The following is a 24,024-nucleotide window of genomic DNA, read 5'->3' as shown; positions in this document are numbered from 1 at the left end:
ACTTCTACTAATTTGCTCTGTTACTTCAATGCATACCAATAAAGAATATGACAGACTGTAGTATCATTGCAAGGTTGAAGTTATCCCCTATCCTAAAATTAGAATTTGTTGATTTATTAATGTGCCAGTTGTCCTCATGAAGCTTACACTATAGTAAGGGAAGAGAAGAAGGCTGCACACAGCACGTGTTAGAAGTGTTATGGAAAAAGTAAATAAACACACCTAAGTATGAGGAGGGGGGTGAGCTTGATCTTCTTTATTTATTTATTGATTGTGCTTTGAAAGTTTAAAAATCAAGTCAGTCTCATACAAAAAGTTACACACACCTTGCTGTGTACTTCTAGCTGCTCTCCCCCTAATGAGAAGGCACACTCCTCCACTCTACCCTGTGTTCCTGGTATCCATTCAACCAGCTCCTGTCCTCCTCTTCCTTCTCATCTTGCCTCCAGACAGGAGTTGCCCACATAGTCTCATGTGTCTACTTGAGCCTAGAAGCTCACTCCTCACCAGTATCATTATAGTCCATTCCAATCCCTGTCTGAAGAGTTGGCTTTGGGAATGGTTCTGATCTTGGGCTGACAAAAGGTCCGGGGTCCATCACCTCCAGGGTCCCTCTAGTCTCAGTCAGGTCATTAAGCCTGGTCTTTTTACAAGAATTCGAGATCTGCATCCCACTGTTCTCCTGCACAATCAGGGATTCTCTATTGTGTTCCCTGTCAGGGCAGTGATAGGCGGTAGCTGGGCACCATCTAGTTCTTCTGGTGTCAGGCTGATACAGTCTCTGGTTTATGTGGCCCTTTCTGTCTCATGAGCTCATCTTTACCATATGGCTTTGATGTTCTTCATTTTCCTTTGCTCCAGGTAGGTTGAAACCAATTGATGCATCTTAGATGGCTGCTCGCTTACATTTAAGACCCCAGATTCCTCTCACCAAAGTGGGATGCAGAACGTTTTCTTAATACATTTTGTTATGCTAATTGACCTAGATGTGAGCTTGATATTCTTTATAGGATCGTTAGAGATAACCACAGAAGATGACCTGTAATAAGCAGAGTCCCAAAGGAAGTGGAGGACTAAACCATGTGGATATGTGGGGAAACACTATTTCGCCAAGAAATAACAGCAAGTACAATGTCTCTAGGGTCAGAGTGTGATTAACATGTTTGAGAAATAGCAAGAAGACCAGTATGACTGGAGCTGGATAAGCAAGAGGGGAGCGGTGGGAGATGAAGTCGAGAGGGAGTCAGGTTATGTAGGGACCACATCTATATCTGTTGACTGATTCCCTCCCCCACCATACATCACATTTTCCTGCTTGTTTGGATGTCTAGTAAATTTTGATTGGATACTTGCCATTGTGGCTTTTACATTTTTGAGTGTCTAGATTTTGTTATATTCTTTTTTTTTATTAACTTTTATTGAGCTTCAAGTGAACGTTTACAAATCAAGTCAGTCTGTCACATGTAAGTTTATATACATCTTACTCCTTACTCCCACTTGCTCTCCCCCTAATGAGGCAGCCCTTCCAGTCTCTCCTTTCGTGACAATTTTGCCAGCTTCCAACTCTCTATGCTCCCATCCCCCCTCCAGACAGGAGATGCCAACACAGTCTTAAGTGTCCACCTGATATAATTAGCTCACTCTTCTTCAGCATCTCTCTCCTACCCACTGTCCAGTCCCTTTCATGTCTGATGAGTTGTCTTCGGGAATGGTTCCTGTCCTGTGCCAACAGAAGGTTTGGGGACCATGCCCGCCGGGATTCCTCTAGTCACAGTCAGACCATTAAGTCTGGTCTTTTTATGAGAATTTGGGGTCTGCATCCCACTGATCTCCTGCTCCCTCAGGGGTTCTCTGTTGTGCTCCCTGTCAGGGCAGTCATCGATTGTGGCCAGGCACCAACTAGTTCTTCTGGTCTCAGGATGATGTAGGTCTCTGGTTCATGTGGCCCTTTCTGTCTCTTGGGCTCTTAGTTGTCATGTGACCTTGGTGTTCTTCATTCTCCTTTGCTCCAGGTGGGTTGAGACCAATTGATGCATCTTAGATGGCCTCTTGTTAGCATTTAAGACCCCAGACGCCACATTTCAAAGTGGGATGCAGAATGTTTTCATAATAGAATTATTTTGCCAATTGACTTAGAAGTTCCCTTAGAGCATGGTTCCCAAACCCCTGCCCTTGCTCCGCTGACCTTTGAAGCATTCATTTTATCCTGGAAACTTCTTTGCTTTTGGTCCAGTCCAATTGAGCTGACCTTCCGTGTATTGAGTGTTGTCCTTCCCTTCACCTAAAGCAGTTCTTATCTACTAATTAATCAGTAAAAAACCCTCTCCGTCCCTCCCTCCCTCCCCCCCTCGTACCCACAAAAGTATGTGTTCTTCTCAGTTTATACTATTTCTCAAGATCTTATAATAGTGGTCTTATACAATATTTGTCCTTTTGCCTCTGACTGATTTCGCTCAGCATAATGCCTTCCAGGTTCCTCCATGTTATGAAATGTTTCACAGATTCGTCTCTGTTCTTTATCGATGCGTAGTATTCCACTGTGTGAATATACCACAATTTATTTACCCATTCATCCATTGATGGACACCTTGGTTGCTTCCAGCTTTTTGTTATTGTAAACAGAGCTGCAATAAACATGGGTGTGCATATATCTGTTTGTGTGAAAGCTCTTGCTTCTCTAGGGTATATTCCGAGGAGTGGGATTTCTGGGTTGTATGGTAGTTCTATCTCTAACTTTTTAAGAAAACGCCAGATAGATTTCCAAAGTGGTTGTACCATTGATTTTGTTATATTCTTTATTGGAGTGTTGGGCTTTGTTGTGACAGGCAGTTACTTGTGGATCAGACTGATTCTTTCAAGGTTTGCTTTTAAGCTTTGTTAGAGCGGTTCTAGAGTAACCTTTACTTTAGGGATAATTTACTCTCACGCTAAGGTGTGACCTCCTGGGGCTTCTATTGAATGCCCTATGCATTCAGTGAGGTCTCTCCCATCTGGCTGGTGGAAATTTTAACAGTTCATGGCCCTCTGTGACGTCTCCAGTTATCGTTCTTTCCTTGGAAGTTGTTCTTTGTCTGGCCTCGGGGATTTCACCCTATGTATGCATAGATTTGCATTCAGCCATAGAATCCAATAGCTCTCTATTCAGATTTCTGGAGGTCTTTCCGTGTGTAACTTCTCTTTCTGGTACCCTGCCTTGTAAATTCTAGTTACCTGGATCTCCCTGAACTCTGATCTGTTTCCTTAACTAGTGAGACTAGTGGGTGCCGTTTGACAATCCTCCCCGTGGTGAGGTCAATAAATTTCCTCTAGATAGAAAGCTTGAACTGTGGTAGAACTCCCCTTATTCCTGGGCATTGTCCAATGTCTGAAATAATTGTTTCATAATTTTTCCTAATAATTTTAGTTTACGGCAGGAGGGTAAGTCTGACCCCATTACTTCCTCACAGCAGTGGAAATCCTTCTATGGATTTTAATTACATATGTCATTTGGGAAATGGGTTTACTTTTTATGAATTCAGTGACTTCTACTTGATAGCTAAAGAGTTAGCGTTTTCTTCCATTCTTTTTTTCTTTGCTTGCTTCTTTGGCATTCAAAGCTGTCATTAATGCTCTTTAGCTTAGAGGAAGTGGGTGGAGAGCCCTTCAATAATGATAAATTGTGTTCTGAGCACTAGCTCCCATGGTTTGGTAGACCTTTTCTTTTTTGATGGATACTGAACACCAGTTATTAACCGGTTCTCACAAGTCTACGAGTTGCTGTTGGTCTGCAATACCGTTTGACACAGAAGCCCACAGAGCTTTGATAGGAGCCAGGTCTGTCAAATTTTACTGTTTCCTGCATTAACCAGAATTGGTGATCCAGAATCGTAGCCACTTACTGTTACTTCTTAAATGTTTCAGAATTTAGCATTTTGAATCATTTTATTCTGTTCTGCTGTTTAGTTTTATTTTTGGATATGAGTAATGAATGATATACTTGCAGTTTTCTAGTTATCAAGGTTTGAGTGGAGTGCATTGGCAGAATGCAGGTCAATGAAATTGATCCCAATTTATGCTATTAAGAGTATTGTTTGGTAGGTAGAAAGTGACTTGCTCTATACATAAAACACTGTTACTGTGAGAAACGGTCTTGTTGAGAGATTCACATGCTTAAGTGCCAGTTTTCTTTGCACTTGAACAGTTTTTCTGACTCAATAATGGGAGATACTCAACATATTTGCTCTTAGATTAAATCATTGGATTGTAGACGTGGTTAAATTACTACTGTTTGGAAGATGGGCCTTCAGTCCTCCTTTTCCTTTCTTGGTATTTTGACTCAGAAAATTAATCAAGGCCTGTGTAGGAGTAAAAAGCAATTTAATTTTGTTTTTTAAGCTGACATATGAAATATTCCATTTGTTCACCTTTGCTAAATTAAGAGATGGTATAAGATTTTATTAGGCAAATAATCAGTGTGTTTCTCTCCTTTTGTATTCTCATGAGGCAGTGCTGTGAATCGAGCCGGGGAGAAGAGAGAGAATTCTACACACAGAAGGGATACACAGCTGTGAGAACGGCACTTCTGGAAATTCAGGAGTGCTGGTCTTTAGTTGTAGGGAAGTTATTCTGTCATCACCTCCCTTGTCACTTAGCACCGAAGGCCAAGGCACAGCCTTCTCAGCTTTTTCCAATTCTTTTTGAACTGAGAGCTGGCTTTTCTGCTTTTAAGTGGACACCTCAGAATTATTTTTGAAATGGTTCATTTTCTCATAAAATCCTTACGATTGCACATGAAAAATATTGGTTTCAGTTTTAGAAATTTGTTTTTGGCTATTAGGATACGAGGCTCTTTTGATATTTGAAAGCCAGTAGATAACTGTATCCTGTTTGAGATTAGAGATGGCTGTTGTGTCCCCCTACTCCCCTCCCCTTCGGTGTGTCTGTGAATCTACCTTTTACTTCACTATTGTTATTCTGCCCTCCCCTGCTCTGCCCACACATCTCATAGTTGAGGTCTTGGGTGAAAAAACAAGCTTTACAAGTAATTTAAATAAATTCTTCCAGGAATACATGGATTCAAAGCTTTTCATCACCCTTCTTTGAATGGAATATCATGGTTGCTCACTAGAGAATAAATTATGTTGGACTTTAGGAGCCCTGGTGGCACAGTGGTTAAGAGCTCGGCTGCCGACCAAAAGATTGGCAGTTCAAATCCACCAGCTGGTCTTTGGAAGCCCTATGGGGCAATTCTACTCTCACCTATAGGGTCACTATGAGTTGAAATCGACTTGATGGCAACGGGTAGCTCACCAGCACCTACTTGGTAATAGACTATTGTTAGTTGCCCTTGAGAAGATTCCCATTCAAGGCGACCCCATGTGCAAAGTAGAACTGCTCTATAGGGTTTGCAAGGCTGTGACCGTTTGGAAGCAGATTGCCAGGCCGCTCTTCTAAGGTGCCTCTGGGTGGGTTTGAAATGCCAATCTGTGGGCTTGTAGTCAAACGCTTAACTGTGCGTGCTACCCAGGGACTCCTGGTAGTAGACTAGTAGACTGAAATTAAGCCAAGGTCTTGATCTACTTAAGACTAATGCTTGGTTCTCCGTATTTAAATACTTTAAATAATTAATTAAAATATTAATATGTTAAAAGCTTGGGCCCTGGTGCCTGGCCTTTGCTGCCTGTTAACTCTGTGATCTTGGGTGAGTCCTGTGCTTCAGTTTCCCACTTGTAAAATGGGACTAATATTAGTTCCAGCCTCAGGTTTACTGTGAGAATCAAAAGAACAGAACACCCAATGAGTGTGCAGCATTAGGTTGAACCACATGAAATTGCCAATGTTTGATCTTTTTGACCTAACCAAAAATGGCAATTTCATATGGTTCAATCTAATAGAAACAACTGGTATTGGTTTTTTAAAAATAATTGTTGTTGAATCAGAATCGAATGTTACGAATGTGATTTACTGACCAAAATCCTTTGAATCAGTATGAGTGGGGATAAAGCTTGGGAAATAATTAAACAACAGTCTCCCCAGCTGACCCAGACGAACAGCCAGGTTTGGGAATTGTTGACCTACAGTATTACCTGGGGACATCTTGTAGCAAAGAGAGTGACACTCATAGTCAAGAGAATGAGTTTTAATTCTGAATCTGCTATTAGACTAGTGCTCTGACTCTAACCGTGACATACTTACTGGGCTTCAGCTTTCTCATTTCTAAAATAAGGTACTTTTTTTTTTTTTTTAATGAGGAACTTGAGCTCAGTTATATTTTGAGGAATTCATATCATTATTTTTGTCATCTTTAATTTCCTCTGTAGTTAAAAAGCCATTCTCAAACTGAACCCGTAAAAATGTTTATGTAATTACAATACTCAGCGGTAGCCCCTTTACCAGTCTTCTCACTTTCCCTTCCTTTCAGCCATGTTGTTACCCACGTTACTCTGTTTAAATGACCCCAATGACCCAAGTGTGTGTTTGAAGCAAAGAGAGCATACCCAGATTGATTCCTAGTGCTAGAAGAAAGAGAAGGCCCTCTGAGATGGTTCTGGAGATAATCATGGTTGACAGAGTTGCCCCTGACAGCCTCTGATAAGTTCCACTCTCCTAGTCATCTGTGTTTCTTTGCTCACATAATGGTTTCTTTCTCTCTTTTTTTTTTTGATAATTTGATGTCAGACTTCTACCTCCCCCACTTTATTCATCTTCATTCCCAAAAGAACTTACCCTGTTGCCTGCTTTATCCTTCTAGCATGTTTTTTTATGTTGGCTACTGGAGTGTTCTTCCTGAGGCTGGCAAGAATTATTCATTTCCTGCATGTCTGTACCTGAAATAATACAGTCTCCCCTCCTTAACTAGACTGAATCCTTTTTAACAAGGCCCCTTAACTAAGCTGAACTTGGGCTACTGGTAAATAGCTGCCAGTAAGGTACCAGTCTGGAATCCCTAGGTGGTGCAGTTAATGTGCTTAGCTGCTAATGGAAAGGTTGGAGGTTCTGATCTGCCAAGAGGTGCCTTGGAAGAAAGGCCTGGTGATCTACAGAAAAATTAGTGAATGAAAACCCTATAGAGCATAGTTCTACTCTAAAAGATTGGAGGTTTGAATCCAACAAGAGGTACCTCTGAAGAAAGGCATCTACTGAGAAATCAGCCACTGAAAACCCAATGGAGAACAATTCTGTTCTGACATACATGGGGTTGCCATGGGTTGTAATCAACTCGAAGGCAACTGGTACCGGTTAAGATACCGTTCTATTAGTCACATCTTTTTTTTTTTTGACTGGGACTTCATTTTATACTGCCTTAGACATGAATTTAGTTGCTATAGATTTCCTGCTTTCCTTACCTTAGCATTTATTACACCAAATTGTACTGTCATTGCTTGTTCGCTTGTCTGTCATTCACTACCTTGTAGTTTCTTGAGGACAAGAACTTTTCCTTATGTGCTCTTCTTAGTAGTTGTCACAACAATGCTTATGGAATGTGGAGAGGTGGACATCATTTACAGAGTTAGAATGTAAAAATCCCTAATCTGATAACTTGAATATATAGTGTTCTTAATTTTTTTTTTTTAACATGTGTATACCTCTTATTTCAAAACTTACATTTTAGAATGTTAGGCAGTGGAGTTATCTGAGATATGTTTCTGTAATACCTAGCGCAGGTCTTCCATGTGTGTTTTCCATATTTACAGACAGAGGATACACAGAGTGTTGCGTATGAAGCTGTGACATCCTAGGAACTCACGATTATCCTGTCTTTTGATATGCTTTAAACAAATTTATCCCTGCCCAAAGAGAGGTGGTGCACTGGTTAAAGCGATGGACTGCTAACCAAAAGGTCAGCGGTTCCATACCACCAGCAGCTCCACAAGAGAAAGATGTAACAGTCTGCTTCCATAGGGATTTACAGCCTTGGAAACCGTATGGGGTTGTTATGAGTCAAAATCAACTTGACGGCTGTGGGCAAAAGAGGTCTGGCCTTTGTCCTGGGCTTCTGGGAAGTAAAATCTAAACTGCTGGAATGTCATGCCTGATAAGAGCACTTTTCTTTACCTGGGGGCTACTAGATAGTAACAACGTGATTTAAGGTGGGGGGGGGCTCTGAGCCCTACCAACATTGTGTAGGGTGATGACTTTGGGTTACACAGCTTGACTTCCTGAGAAGCTGGAAACTGAAATCAGGTAGGCAGTCAACTGTTCCTACCTGATGGAGCTCTAGTAAAGACCCTGGACACTAAGGCATGGGTGAGCTTACCTGTTTGGCAATATTCATAAGAACTTTTGAGTTTTTTTTTTTTTTTTCTTTGTATTGTCACACATGAATTCCAGGAGAGTAAGATTATGCTGACTGCATGGGGAGAGGATCATTGGAAGCTCTTCAGTGGGTACCCTCTTGGACTCTGCCCCCTCCTTCTTCCCTTGCCTGATTTTATTCTGTGTCCTTTAGCTGTAATAAACTGTAACTGTGAGTATAATGGAGCACTGGTGGCACAGTGTTTAAGAGCTACAGCTGCTAACCAAAAGGTCCGCAGTTTGAATCCACCAGCTGCTCCTTGGAAACCCTATGGGGCAGTTCTACTCTGTCCTTTAGGGTCGTTATGAGTTGGAGTTGGCTTGATGGCAATGGATTTTGTTTTTTTGGTGAGTATAACAGTTTTTAGTGAGTTCTGTTAGTCCTTCTAGTGAATTATTGAACCTAAGGTTGTCTTGGGGACCCCCAGACTTGCAATTAATGTCAGAAGTAAGGGTGGTCTGGGGAATCCCCAAGACTTGCAATTGATAAGCAAAGTGAGGGTGGCCTTGTGTGGGCTGTGTGGCCTATACCCTCTAGATTTTCATATTCTGTTTCCTGAAAATGGTATTTAGTTACATGTGCACATGTGAATAGCAGAGATGTACTAGAAATTTGAGGTTAAAATGTTATATCTTAGATGATGGTAATGTTCTAGGGCTTTCAAAATGCCCTAGGTTAAAAATCACTGATTAAAAATAGTGATATAAGTCAGATTTTGTTAGTAGTCAGGTTCCTGTATTGTTAATATACCTTAATTAACTGATTATGTTGCACTTGTGTTTTTGCAGACTGTTCTCTCTGTATAAGAAAATTTCTGTCCTATAAAACTCAATGTCCAACTTGTTGTGTGGTGAGTTTTTCTTTTTTTTTTTTTAACTTAATAATTTTGGTACAAGTATTTCTGCTTCATGTATACAAAAAGTAGTCCCTGGGTGGTACAAATGGTTCACATACTTGATCGCTAACCAAAAGGTTGGAAGTTCAAGTCCACCCAGAGGTGCCTTAGAAGAAAGGCCTGGCTGTCTCCTGAAAAATCAGCCATTGAAAACCCTGGGGAACACAGTTTTACCCTGACATACCTCAGATCACCATGAGTCCAAATCGACTTGACAGCAACTGGATCAGTGTACAAAAAAGCCCACAGGAAGAGGCATAATTATCGAATTATGAATTACGAAGACATTTTCTGAAAGGAACTTTAAAATACATATAAGGAGAACTGGGCTTTGCTCAGTTTTTCCTTAAGATTGCCGATAACCTCAATGTATTTTAGGAAGTGAAAACTAATTTTTAAGACCAGGTGTAGCACTCTTAAAATTTTATGAACCATGTTTTTATGATTCCTGATTTTTTATAATTTCTCTCCTTGGGTGGGGAATCTGAGAGAAATTATAAAAAAATAAATCTGATGTTCGTTTGTAAAGTACTGGTGTAAGTATTAGAGCCCCGATAACACGGTGGTGAAAACACTCAGCTGCCTACTGAAAGGCCAGTGGTTTGAAATCACCAGCGGCTCTGCGGGAGAAAGATGTGGCAATCTGCTTCCAAGATTTACAGCCTTGGAAATGCCATGGGGCAGTTCTACTCTGTCCTACAGTGTTGCTGTGAGTCGGAATCGACTCAGTGGCAATGGGTTTGGTTTGGTTTTTTTGATGTAGGAGACAAAGGTTCATGGCCATTGGGCGTAGCCCAACCTATCTGCTCCCTTACCTCATTGCCAAACCAGACTTTCAGGGAAAACATTAGGGAATTTTGTTGTTCTAGTTCTAAAGTATTTGTAGTAGTTGGAATAGATGGAAAGGTGGGTAAAAAGGGAAATTAAACATAAGTGGGAATAAAGAAAAAAGAAATAATGAGGTCAAATAGAAAAGACACTGGGACTAGTTAAAAGGTTTGGGTTCTAGTTAGGTTTCTCCGGTAGGCACGTGGTTTCAGCAAGACATTGAACTTCTCTGATCTATTTCCTTCTGTCAGAAATGGTGCAGTTTGACTCCAGAATCTGAGCTCTGTGCTACATTGTTCTTGTTAAGATGGTAACTACGCCAGTCCTGCTAAATGATTTATCATTTTTCTCTTGCATTTCTGAAAACCAGTCTTATTTTAAACTCTCTTCAAACACTTAATATGTCATCTAATGTTATTACTTCAAAGAGCACCTCTCTTCTGCTTTTCAGGAGAAATTTTGGGGGAACCAATGCTGGCATTTTAAAGAAGGATTCTTGCCCATATTAGGTTTTATCTTAGCGAGTACAGAATATATATGATTTTACCAAGCGCTTTGGAGATCTTTTATCAGGCTTTCAGGCAGCAGATACTGATTCACTATTTTAAAATTGTATGTTGGTATGAGATAAGTGAGCTTTATTTTGAGGCTTGCCTGGAAGATTTCGTGGGATGTGGGGTTTCTGGAGGATGTGTCACACATTTTTGAAAACAAGACTGTGACAAGTTAATTAATGTTTCTGACTTTTTCTCATCTATTGTTTTTCTTTTCTAGGCAGTCACAGAGCCGGACCTGAAAAATAACCGTGTATTAGATGAACTGGTAAAGAGTGTGAATTTTGCACGGTATGGTTTAATTTTGTGACTAACCCCCCTAACTGATGTGCGTTTTAAATGTGTCCCTTCTTTACTCTGTGCACTTTTGGATTAGGGAATGCAGAGTGGTTTATGTTGGGGGTAAAAGAAGGAAAGAATCAATAGTCCTTATTCACAAATGAAAAATCTAATAGCAAGGTTTTCATCCTTTATTTAAAAGAAATTCTCCTGTCAGAGAAAACAATTTAGAGTTAAAATGCAAATTTGAGTGCTTTCTTACTTTTGGGTGCTACAGAAATATTTCAAGTTCATCTTGTATTTTTTCTTCTCCAGCCTCACATCAGCCATTTCTCTAATGAGCCTTGATTCCTTTTATTGGATAATGGTATTTAGAAACCAAGATCTGGGTGCTGGGTGTGGTCGTTGCTACTGGGGTGTTATTGCTTCTAGGCCCTCTAGTGGACAGAGCTAGGTAGTATATCTGTGTATGCATATGTGTATACTAACCTGTGTCTACAAACATCTCTAATTGCTTTTGTATCTGTTATATATTAATCTATTAATTCTTAATCTATTTACTCAGCCTGTATAAAATGATGTGCCATGTGAACTCTGTAATTGCTGATACTTATGAAGCTCAGAAATGTAGCTTCACTTCTTAACTGACAAATGCATGATGGTGAAAGTGAGTTTGGTCACCCAAAGGGATATAAAAAGGCATGTTTCATCAAACAATATCTCAAATTATTTATTTTTTATTGTATTTTAGATGAAGGTAATGAAGGTATACAGAACAAACTAGTTTCTCATCAAACAGTACACACATTGTTCTATGACATTGGTTAACAACCCCACGACATGTCAACATTCTCCCTTCTCAACCCTGCGTTCCCTACTACCAGCTTTCCAGTTCCCACCTGCCTTCCAGTCCCTGCCCCAGGGCTGGTGCACCCCTTTAGTCAGTCTTGCTTTGTTCCATGGGCCTGATGAATCTTTGGCTAAGGGTGAACCTCAGGAGTGACCTCGCTATTGAGCTGAGGGGGGCTATACTCTCAGGGTTTCTCCAGTCTCTGTCAGGCTAGTTAGCAAGTCCGGTCTTTCTTTTTGAGCCAGAATTTTCTTCTACATTTTTCTCCAGCTCTGTCCAGGAGCCCGTATTGTGATCCCTGTCAGAGTAGTCAGTGGTGGTAGTCGGGCACCGTTTAGTTTTACTGGACTCAGTCTGGTGGAGGCCGTGGTAATGTGGTCCATTAATCCTTTGGACTAATCTTTCCCTTGTATCTTTAGTTTTCTTCATTCTTCCTTGCTCCCGAAGGGGTGAGACCAGTGGAATATCCTAGATGGCCGCTCACAGGCTTTTAAGACCCCAGACACTACTCACCAAAGTAGAATATAGAACATTTTCTTTATAAACTATGTTATGCCAGTTGAGCTAGATGTTCCTCGAGATCATGGTGCCCACAGCCCTCAGCCCAGCAATTCAGTTCCTCAGGAAGTTTGGATGTGTCTATAGAGCTACCATGACCTTGCCTTGTGCAGGTTGTGCTGGCTTCCTCAGTATTGTGTACTGTCTTACCCTTCACCAGAGTTCCCACTTATCTATTGTCTATTAAGTGTTTTTCCATCCTCCGCCGCATAACCATCAAAGATTGTTTCTTTTTATATATAAACCTTTCCATGAATTTTTACAGTAGTGGTCTCGTATAATATTTATCTTTTTGTGATTATTTTACCCAGCAAAATGCCCTCCAGATTCATCCAAGTTATGACATGCTTCACAGATTCATCATCGTTCTTTATGGTTGCGTAATACTCCATTGTGTGTATGTACCACAGTTTATCCCTTTGTCTGTTGATGGGGATCTAGGTTGTTTCCTTCTTTTTGCTATTGTGAACAGTGCTGCAGTGAACATGGGTGTGCATATGTCTATTTGTGTGACGACTCTTATTTCTCTAGGATATATTCGTAGGAGTGGGATTGCTGGATCATATGGTATTTCTATTTCTATCATTTTGCATTCCACCAGCGGTGCATAAGAGTTCTGATCTCCGTGCAGCCTCGCCAGCATTTGTTATTTCCTGTTTTATTGATTCGTGCCAGTAATGCTGGGGTGAGATGGTTTTGATTTGCATTTCTCTAATGGCTAGAGATCGTGAGCATTTCCTTATGTTTCTGTTGGCTGCTTGAATGCCTTCTTTGGTGAAGTGTCTATTCATTTCCTTTGCCCATTTTTTAATTGGATTATTTGTCTTTTTGTTGTATAGGTGTTGGATTTTCTCATGGATTTTATTGATTAGAACTTTGTCTGATTTGTAATAGCTAAAAATTTTTTCCCAGTCTGTAGGTTCTCCTTTTATTCTTTTGGTGAAGTCTTTCAGTGAGCAAAGTGTTTAATTTTTAGAAGATCCCAGTTATCTGGCTTATCCTCTGGAACTTGTGTGTTGGTCATGGTTTGTATGCTGTTAATGCCGTGTATTGGGGCCTCTAGCGTTGATCCTATTTTTTTCCTCTATAAACTTCACGGTTTTTGGCTTTATATTTAGGTCTCTGATCCATTTTGAGTTAGTTTTTGTATATGGTGTGATGTATGGGTCCTGCTTCATTTTTTTACAGGTGGACATCCAGTTTTGTCAGCACCATCTGTTTAAAAGACTGTCTTTTCTCCGTTTGATGGACTTTGGGTCCTTGTTGAAGATCAGGTGACCATAAGTGGATGGATTTACATCTGGGTTCTTGATTCTCTTCCATTGATCAATGTATGTGTTGTTCCAGTACCAGGCTGTTTTGACTACCGTAGCTGTATAATAGGTTCTGAGGTCAGGTAGTGCAAGTCCTCCTAATTTATTCTTCTCCTTCAATAGTGCTTTACTTATCCAGGGCTGCTTCCCTTTCCATGTAAAGTTAATGGTAAGTTTTTCCATCTCTTTAAAGCATGTCGTTGGTGTTTGGATTGTTATTGCATTGTATTTGTAAATCACTTTGGGTAGAGTTGTCATTTTCACAATGTTTAGTCTACCAATCCATGAGCATAGTATGTCTTTCCATTTATGTAGATGTCTTTTGGTTTCTTGCAGTAGTGTTTTGTAGTTTTCTCTGTATAGGTATTTTACATCCCTGTTAGATTCATTCCCAAATATTTTATTTTTTTTAGGGGATATTATAAATGACATTGTTTTCCTGATTTCCTTTCATCATTCTCTTTATTGGTGTATAGGAGTCCAACAGATTTTTGTATGTTTATCTTGTATTGTGCAACTCTGCTGGATCTTTCTATTATTAGTTCCAGTAGTTTTCTTGTGGAGTCTTTTGGGTTTTCTGCGTATCTGCAGATAGAGACAGTTTAACTTCGTCATTATCAATTTGGATGCCCTTTATTTCTGTTTCTTGCCTTATTGCTCTAGCTAGGACTTCCAATACAATGGTAAATAGGAATGATGATAAAGGACATCCTTGTCTCATTCCTATTCTCGAGGGGAATGTTTTCAGCCTCTTTCCATTAAGAATGATGTTGGCCGTTGGTTTTGCATAGATGCCCTTTATTATGTTGAGAAATTTTCCTTCTATACCTATTTCATTGAGAGTTTTTATCAGGAATTGGTGTCTGACTTTGTCAAATGCCTTTTCTGCATCGATTGAGATGATCATGTGATTGTTTTCTTTTTATTTATGTGGTGGATTACGTTGATTTTCTTTTTTCTTTAATTGAACTTTAGATGAAGTTTTACAGAACAAACTAGTTTCTCATCAAACAGTACACACACTGTTGTATGACATTGGTTAACAACCCCATGACATGTCAACAGTCTCCCTTCTCAACCCTGGATTCCCTGTTACCAGCTGTCCTATTCCCTCCTGCCTTCCAGTCCCTGCCCCAGGGCTGTTGTGCCCCTTTTGTCTTGTTTTGTTCCATGGGACTCTTTAGCCTTTACCTGAAGGGCGAACCTCAGAAGTGGCCTTATTACCGAGCTGAAAGTGTGTCTGGAGGGCATACTCTCAGGGTTTCTCCTGTCTCTGTCAGGCCAGCAAGTCTGGTCTTTCTTTTTGAGTTGGAATTTTCTACATTTTTCTCCAGTTCTGTCCAGGACCCTCTATTATGATCCCTGTCAGAGCAGTCAGTGGTGGTAGCTGGGTACCATCTAGTTGTTTTGGACTCAGTCCGGTGGAGGCTGTGGTAGATGTGGTCCATTAGTCCTTTGGGCTAATCTTTCATGTCTTTAGTTTTCTTCATTCTTCTTTGCTCCTGAAGGGGTGAGACCAGTAGAGTATCCTAGATGGCTGCTCACAGGCTTTTAAGACCCCAGATACTACTCACCGAAGTAGAATGTACAGCACATTCTTAACAAATTCTGTATGCCAGTTGAGCTACTGGTTCCCTGAGACCATGGTCCCCACAGCCCTTAGTCCAGCAATTCGGTCCCTCAGGTCCATGTGTCTGTGGAACTACCATGGGCTTGCCTTGTACAGGTTGTGCTGACTTCCCCAGTATTGTGTACTGTCTTACCCTTCACCAGAGTTACCACTTATCTATTGTCTATTAAGTGTTTTTGCATCCCCATGATTGATTTTCTAGTTTTGAACCATTCTTGCATACCTGGTATGAATCCTACTTGGTCATGGTGTGTTATTTTTTTGATATGATACTGACTTCTGTTGGCTAGAATTTTGTTGAGAATTGTTTCATCTATATTCATGGGAGATATTGGTCTGTAATTTTCCTTTTTTTGTGGTGTCTTCGGCTGATTTTGGTATTAGGATTATGCTGGCTTCATAGAATGAATTCAGAAGGGTCACTTCCTTTTCTATGTTCTGAAATAGGTTGAGTAGTACTAGTGTAAGCTCTTCTCTGAATGTTTGGTAGAATTCTCCAGTAAAGCCATCTGGGCCAGGGTTGTTTTTGTTGTTGTTGAGAGTTTTTTTTTTTTTTTTAATTACCTTTTCAATCTCTTCTCTTGTTATGGGTCTGTTCGATTTTCAACATCATTTTGTGTTTGTTTGGGCAGGCATTGTGTTTCTAGAAATTTATCCGTTTCCTCTAGATTTTCAAATTTGTTGGAGTATAGTTTTTCATAATACTCTGTGATGAACCTTTTTATGTCAGTGGGCCCATCGTAATGTCCCCTATTTCATTCCTTATTTGGATTATTTGCATCCTCTCCTGTTTTTCTTTTGTCAGTTTGGCCAGTGGTTTGTCAATTTTGTTGATCCTTTCAAAGAATCAACTTTTGGTTTTGTTGATTCTTTCTATTGTTTTTCTATTCTCTATTTCATTTTTTTCTGCTTGGTTCTTCATTATTTCCTTTCTTCTGGTGGCTGTCAGCTTCTTTTGCTCTTTCTATTTGTTCAAGTTGTGTAGCTAATGTTTTGATTTTGTCCCTTCTTTTTTTGATGTTTGCATCTATTGCTATAAATTGACCTCTGAGGACGGCCTTTTCTATGTCCCAAAGGTTTTGGTATAATATGTTTTCATTCTCATTTGATTCTAGGAATTTTTGGTTCCATCTCTGATTTCTTCTGTTACTCAGTGGTTTTTAAGCAGGGTGATACTCAGTTTCTGTGTAATTGATTTTTTCCCCTTACTCTTCCTATTGTTAATTTCTACTTTGATGGCATTGTGGTCAGAGAAGATACTTTGTATTATCTGAATGTTTTGGATTTTGTTGAGGGTTGCTCTGTGGCCTAAGATGTCGTCTATTCTGGAGAACGTTTCGTATGCATTGGAAAAGAATGTGTACTTTGCAGCTGTTGGGTGGAATGTTCTATATATGTCTATGAGGTGAAGTTGGCTGATTGTGCTCTTTAGCTCTTCTGTGTCTTTGGTGAGTTTCTAGATGTTCTGTCCTTTATCAAGAATGTGTTGAACTCTCCTATTACTGTGGAACTGTCAATTTCTCCTTTCAGTGCTGCTAGAGTTTGTTTTATGTATTTTGGAGCCCTGTCAATGGGTACATAGATGTTTATTATGGTTAAGTCTTCATGATGGATCGTCCCTTTAATCATCATATAGTCCCCTTCTTTGTCTTTTATGATGAATTTTGTTCAAAAGTCTATTTTATCTAAGATTAGTATTGCCACTCATTCTTTTTTGGTAGTTACTTGCTTGATATATTTTTCCATCCTTCGATTTTTAATAAATTTATGTCTTTGTTTCTAAGTTGTGTCTCTTGTAGACAGCATATTGCTGGACCTTGTACTTTTATCCATTCTGTCACTCTGTGTCTCTTTACGGGTGCATTTAGACCATTTACGTTCAATGTAATTATTGATAGGTGTGAGTTTATTGCTGTCATTTTGTAGTGCTTTTTTTATGCTGCTGATATTTTCTTTGTTCCTCTTACTCTTCTGTGCTGAGTTCCTTTTGTTTGTGGATTTCGTTTTTATAGATTTTGTTTTTATTGAGACTGTATGTTTTTCTTCTTTATTTTGATAAGTAGGTTTCTTAGCTTTCTTCGTGGTGACCTTGAAATTTACCCGTATCTTCCTAGGTTTGAACCAGTCTATTATTACTTGGTACTGCCTTGCCTTCCTCTCCGTTAGAAAGTTCTATACCTATACCGTTTATTCCCTCTTTTATTGTTCTGATGTTGTTGTCATTTACAGATTAACCTTTCTTGTTCCCTGTTGCAATTCTTTTGGTCTTGATTAGTCCTTTAGAGTTCATTTTCTACATTGGAATCTGACTGGTACAATATTGTGTCTTAGATTCAGGCTGTGTGTCTGATGTTGTTTGTTCTCAGACTGAAGGAGTCCCTTTAATAATTCTTGTAGGTTTGGTTTGGTTTTTACATATTGCCTTAATTTCTGTTATCTGGAAATGTCCTAATTTTACCCTAATATTTGAACCAAAGTTTTACAGGGTGTATTATCATGGCTGGCAATTTTTTTCTTTCAAGGTTTTATAGATGTCATCCCTTTGCCTTCTTTCCTGCATGGCTTCTGCTGAATAATCAGAGCTTAGTCTTATTGTTTCTCGTCTATATGTGACTTTTTGTTTTTCTCAGGATTTTTTCTTTATCTTCGGTTTTAGCGAGTGTAATTATGATATGCCTTGGTGTTTTTCTTTTGGGGTCTACCCTATATGGAGTTTGTTGAGCTTCTTGGATGGGTCACCTTTTCATCATTCATGATGTTGGGGAAGTTTTCTGTCAGCAATTCTTCAATGATCCTCTCTGTGTTTTCCGTTTTCTGTCCCTGTTCTGGAACCCCAATCACTCGGAAATTTTTGCTTTTGATTGTATCCCACATAATTCTCAGGGTTTTCTTATTTTTCTACATTCTTTTCTCTGCTTTTTCCTCAAACGGAGTTGTAGCCAAGTGTTTGTCTTCAATTTCACTGATCTTGTCTTCCATCATTTCAGACCTGCTCCTCAGCCCTACTATGACAACACTGTCTATTTCTGAAATCTTGTTGTTTATCTTTTGGATTTCTAATTGTTGTTTTTGTATGGTTTCTAGTTGTGAATTTATTTTGGCATTTTGGTCCTGTATTATTTTCCTGAATTCTTCCATTTTTTGGTCTGTATTTTCCATGAATTTGTCTGCCTTTTCCATAAATTTGTCTATTTTTTCTTATTTTTCTGTGCTTTTTGCTTCAACTCTTGAATAGCTCTGAATATTAGAGATCTGAATTCCCAGCAGGTAGTTCTAATGCCTTTTGTTCTACTGGAAAGTCATTTGGTATTTTTTTTTTTGGACACCTACTGGAACCATCCTGTCCTGTTTTTTATATGTTTTGATATTGTCTTCTGTCTTTGGGACATTCAGTAGTTATTTTCTTTGTTTATTGATTGTAGATTTGTTTTGTCCTGTTATTTTGTTTTATTTGGTTATGTCTGAGCAGGCGGGCTGTGTGGTCTTTGTTGTTTGGTCATCTGTGGTTGCGATACATTCACCTCCTTGTCCAATGGGTGGGGCCAGTCACCCAGGTGTGGTGCAGCAAGGCAGGTCCAGCTGAAGGGGAGGGGCTGGGATGGGTTGTTTGTGGCACGTACGAGGGCCGACACGGCAGGCCAAGAGTCAGTGCCGGGCAGGTTGCAGTGGGCCATGCCAGTGCTGCTCAGAGGTGTGATCTGCAATGCACAGTGCACGTAGGCAGGAAAGAAGGAGGAGGTTGTTATGTATGGAACTAATATGGATATGGAAAAGAGGAGAAAGAAACACGAGCCACAAACAAAGAAGAAATAAAAAGACTGCAAAGGAACCTTGCCATTGGAGTGGAAAGATGAGAAACCGAGAAATGGAGAAAAGCAAAAAGGAAAAAAAAAAGCAAAAGGGTAAAAGAAATAACTAGGTAAAAACTTGAGAAAGAAAAAAAAGAAAAGAAAAGCCCCCAGGGGTCCCACTGGTGTGGCCACGAAGACTAGGGAAGCCTCCCAGGGTGCTCAGTATAGCCTTGCTAGAGTGGGTATAGATGTCACACAGCACCAGATATTCAGGAGACAGGAAAAGAAGGCAAGTACAGACAGATGAGAACTGAGAAATGAAGAAAGACAGAAAGGGAAAAAGAGAGAAAAAGAAAAGAAATGCCCCCAGGGATCCTGTCTGTGTGGCTTCGCAGATTGGGGGAGTAGCTTCTAAGCCATGCAGTGCAGCCCTGCTAGAAGGGGCTCCCAAGTGTAAAAAGAGAAAGATAACATACAAACAAAACAAAACAAGAAAAAAAAAAAGCCCCAGGGATCCCAGCAGTGTGGTGTCCCGGGCTGGGGGAGTGGTTCCCCAGTCGAGCTGGGCTTCACAGCCTTTTGAGAAGAAGCAAAGATGGCACATGGAGCCAGGTGTTTGAGAGAAAGGAGGAGGAGGTGGTGGGAGGCACGGAAGAAGCCAAAAGAGATGGAAAGAAGTAACAACAGCTCACGGACCTGGCCAGTGTGGGTGGGACGAATCCAAGCGGCCTGGGGTGGAAGCAGTTGTCTCCCGGCCAAGAGACTGCAGCTGGCAGGAAGCAGAGGAGGCTGAAGGAGGTGGGGAAGAAGGGTGGGGGTTAGGAAAGTGTGTATGGCTTGGTAACGGGTGCTCTTTTTTTTTTGCTGGGAACTTTGTGAAGCTGCTTTCCCATATTCCCTGTCCACAGAAATGCGATGTGGGCGGGGCGAATCTAAGTGGCACAGATGCTGAACTTCCCAGCCAGCCGAGTTACCGCAGCCAGCCAGGAAGCTTGGAGGTAGAGTAGTGGGGAGAGGATGAGGGGTGGGAAGGCACGTATCCCTGGTTATGAGGTGCTCTGTCCCCTGCTGGGAGCTCTGTGAATCTGCTTTCCTATGCTCCCTGTCAGCCGATCTCCGACAGGAGTCCGAGATGGGAAATTTGTTCTGCATTAGTTGATAAGGAACCTCTGCACATATCTTTCCTTGCTCTCTGTCAGCTTCTTATTCTATTCAGTGTTTGGCTGATTTCTTTATCTCTTCATTTGATACTTCGGGTTCCAGGAATGACGTTTGTCTGTTTTACTTCGTTTTTCGGGTCTTTGCTGTGGAGGGTTGTCGTGGTGCTTCTGTCAATGGTGCCATGTTGGCCAGAAGTCCTTCTTGAATTATCATCGTGCAAGTCAAGCAGAAATTTTTACTAAGAATGTACCATGTTTAGATTACAGTTAGGTGCCTGTGTATTTAAATGTATGACTTCCAGGCTTATTGGAACGTTCTTGAAGTTACCTGATATTGCTTCTAAAAATGTAAGGTGACTTCTTACAATAGAGTTTCACGTTTATTCATTGGTTCCCATCATAAAAATGATCAAGTTTAGTGCTCTGAAGTCATCTAAAAGATAGTCTAGGAATTGACTGGCTAATTGTGTCCCCAAGCAAAGGTCATAAAAAGGTGGTATACTTCCCTAGATTAAGAAACTCTAACGGTCTCTCTGAATCTCATGATTAAAGTTCATTGCTTTTCTTATTTTAATGTTTTTCAGCAGTTACTTTTTGAAGGCTGTAAGAGAGGGTGGACCTATGTCTTTAGCATGGAATTTATTTTTTTGTAGTATTTTATTGTTTTCAGTGAAAGTTTACACAGCACATTGCTTGTTTTTGTTGCTACGTACCGTCGCGTTCATTCCTACTCATAGCGACTCTATGCACAACAGAATGAAACACTGCCCGGTCCTGAGCCATCCTTAAAATCGTTGTTATGCGTGAGCTCATTGTTGCAGCCACTGTGTCATTCCACCTTGTTGAGGGTCTTCCTCTTTTCTGCTGACCCTGTACTCTGCCAAGCATGATGTCCTTCTCCAGGGACTGATCCCTCCTGACAACGTGTCCCAAGTATGTAAGATGAAGTTTCGCCATCCTTGCATTTAAGGAGCATTCTGGCAGTATTTCTTCTAAGACAGATTTGTTCGTTCTTTTGGCAGTCCATGGTATATTCAATATTGTTTACCAGCACCACTATTGAAAGGAGTCAGTTCTTTGGTCTTCCTTATTCATTGTCCAGCTTTCACATGCATAGGATGTAATTGAAAATACCATGGCTTGGGTCAGGCGCACCTAAGTCTTCAAGGTGACATCTTTGTTCTTCAACACTTTGAAGAGGTCCTTTGCAGCAGATTTACCCAATGCAATGCGTCTTTTGATTTCTTGACTGCTGCTTCCGTGGCTGTTGATTGTGGATCCAAGTAAAATGAAATCCTTGACAACTTCAATCTTTTCTCTGTTTATCATGATGTTGCTCATTGGTCCAGTTCTGAGGATTTTTGTTTTCTCGATGTTGAGGTGCAATCCATAGTGCAGGCTGTGGTCTTTGGTCTTCATTAGTAGGTGCTTCAAGTCCTCTTCACTTTCAGCAAGCAGGGTTGTGTCATCTGCATAACACAAATTGTTAATGAATCTTCCTCCAATCCTGATGCCCCATTCTTCTTCTTATAGCCCAGCTTCTCGTATTATTTGCTGAGCATACAGATTGAACAGGTATGGATGATCATATAGTCTACTATGCTGGGAATGACAACTCGAAGAGGAATGGTGTTGCATTCATCGTCAAAAAGAACGTTTCAAGATATGTCCTGAAGTACAGCGCTGTCAGTGATAGGATAATATCCATACACCTACAAGGAAGACCAGTTAATACAACTGTTATTCAAATTTACACACCAACCACTAAGGGCAAAGATGAAGAAACAGAAGATTTTTATCAGCTGCTGCAGTCTGAAATTGATCGAACATGCAATCAAGGTGCATTGATAATTATTGGCGATTGGAATGCAAAAGTTGGAAACAAAGAAGAAGGATCAGTAGTTGGGAAATATGGCCTTGGTCATAGAAACAATGCCGGAGATTAAATGATAGAATTTTGCAAGACCAACAACTTCTTCATTGCAAATACCTTCTTTCACCAACATAAGCGACAACTATATACATGGACCTCACCAGATGGAACACATAGAAATCAAATTGACTACATCTGTGGAAAGAGATGATGAAAAAGCTCAATATCAGCAGTCAGAACAAGGCAAAGGGTCAACTGTGGAACAGACCATCAATTGCTCATATGCAAGTTCAAGCTGAAACTGAAGAAAATCAGAGCAAGTCCACGACAGCCAAAATATGACCTTGAGTATATCCCACCTGAATTTAGAGACCATCTGAAGAATAGATTTGATGCATTGAACACTAGTGACCAAAGACCAGATGAGTTGTGGAATGACATCAAGGACATCATACCTGAAGACAGCAAGAGGTCATTGAAAATACAGGAAAGAAAGAAAAGACCAAGATGGATGTCAGAAGAGACTCTGAAACTTGCTCTCGAACGTCGAGCAGCTAAAGCAAAAGGAAGAATTGATGACGTAGAAGAACCGAACAGAAGATTTCAAAGGGCGTCTTGAGAAGACAAAGTATTATAATGACATGTGCAAAGAGCTGGAGATGGAAAACCAAAAGGGAAGAACACACTTGGTGTTTTTCAAACTGGAAAAACTGAAGAAAAAATTGAAACCTAGAGTTACAATAGTGAAGGATTCCATGGGGAAAATATTAAATGACTCAGGAAGCATCAAAAGAAGATGGAAGGAATACACAGAGTCATTACACCAAAAAGAATTAGTTGATGTTCAACCATTTAAAGAGGTGGCATGTGATCAGGAACCGATGGTACTGAAGGAAGAAGTCCAAGCTGCTCTGAAGGCATTGGCAAAAAACAAGACTCCAGGAATTGATGGAATATCAACTCAGGTGTTTCAACAAACAGATGCAGCGCTGGAGGTGCTCACTCATCTATGTCAAGAAATACGGAAGACAGCTTCCTGGCCAACTGACTGGAAGAGATCCATATTTATGCCTATTCCCAAGAAAGGTGATCCAGTCGAATGTGGAAATTATGGAACAATATCATTAATATCACACGACAGCAAAGTTTTGCTGAAGATCATTCAGAAATGGCTGCAGCAGTGTATCGACAGGGAACTGCCAGAAATTCAGGCCAGTTTCAGAAGAGGACGTGGAACCAGGGATATCGTTGCTGACGTCAGGTGGATCCTGGCTGAAAGCAGAGAATACCAGAAGGATGTTTACCTGTGTTTTATTGACTATGCAAATGCATTTGACTGTGTGAATCATAACAAACTATGGATAACATTGCGAAGAATGGGAATCCAAGAACACTTAATTGTGCTCATGAGGAACCTTTGCATAGATCAAGAGGCAGTTGTTTGTACAGAACGAGGGGGTACTGTTCGGTTTAAAGTCAGGAAAGGTGTGCATCAAGGTTGTATTCTTTCACCATACCATACACAGCACATTAGGTTCCCATTTTACAATTTTTGTACATACTGTCTAGAGAAATTGGTTACATTTTCTGCAATGGGACACCGTTCTCATTATTTCCATTCTGGTTGTTCCTTTTCCATTAATCTAGCTTCCCTGTTCCCCCATCCACCTACCTTCTCATCTTTGCTTTAGGGTAAATATTGACTGTGTGGTCTCATATAGATGATTTTTTAAAAGGAGCACAGTACTCACAGGTGATACTGTTTATTTTATGAGCCAAACAGTTATTTAGCTAAAAGTGACCTTCGGGAGTGGTTTCGGTTCAGAGTTTAAAGGGTGTCTCAGGGCAACAGTCTTGGCGGTTGCTCTAGTCTGTATTGGTCCAGTAAGTCTGGCTTTTTTTTTTTTTAATAATACTTTATTGTGTTAGGTGAAAGTTTACTCAGAAAATTAGATTCCCCTTTAACAGTTTATATATATATTGTTCTGTGCCATTCCTTACAATTTTTACAATGTGTC

General features: G+C 40.3%; 1 protein-coding gene across 2 annotated transcripts in view; it reads left to right on the top strand.

The window, feature by feature from the left end:
• Window positions 1-24,024, top strand: part of RAD18 (RAD18 E3 ubiquitin protein ligase) — a 138,197-nt gene that overhangs the window by 5,405 nt on the left and 108,768 nt on the right. For both annotated transcript variants that reach the window (XM_049863440.1, XM_049863439.1), the window contains exons 3-4: window positions 9,064-9,125; window positions 10,773-10,843. In XM_049863440.1, coding sequence (XP_049719397.1) covers window positions 9,064-9,125; window positions 10,773-10,843 — 133 coding nt within the window. The remainder of the gene's footprint in view (window positions 1-9,063; window positions 9,126-10,772; window positions 10,844-24,024) is intronic.

The sequence above is a fragment of the Elephas maximus genome, chromosome 20 (genome assembly GCF_024166365.1).
Source record: "Elephas maximus indicus isolate mEleMax1 chromosome 20, mEleMax1 primary haplotype, whole genome shotgun sequence".
Classification (NCBI taxonomy): domain Eukaryota; kingdom Metazoa; phylum Chordata; class Mammalia; order Proboscidea; family Elephantidae; genus Elephas; species Elephas maximus.
This window is presented reverse-complemented; position numbering and strand designations above follow the sequence as displayed.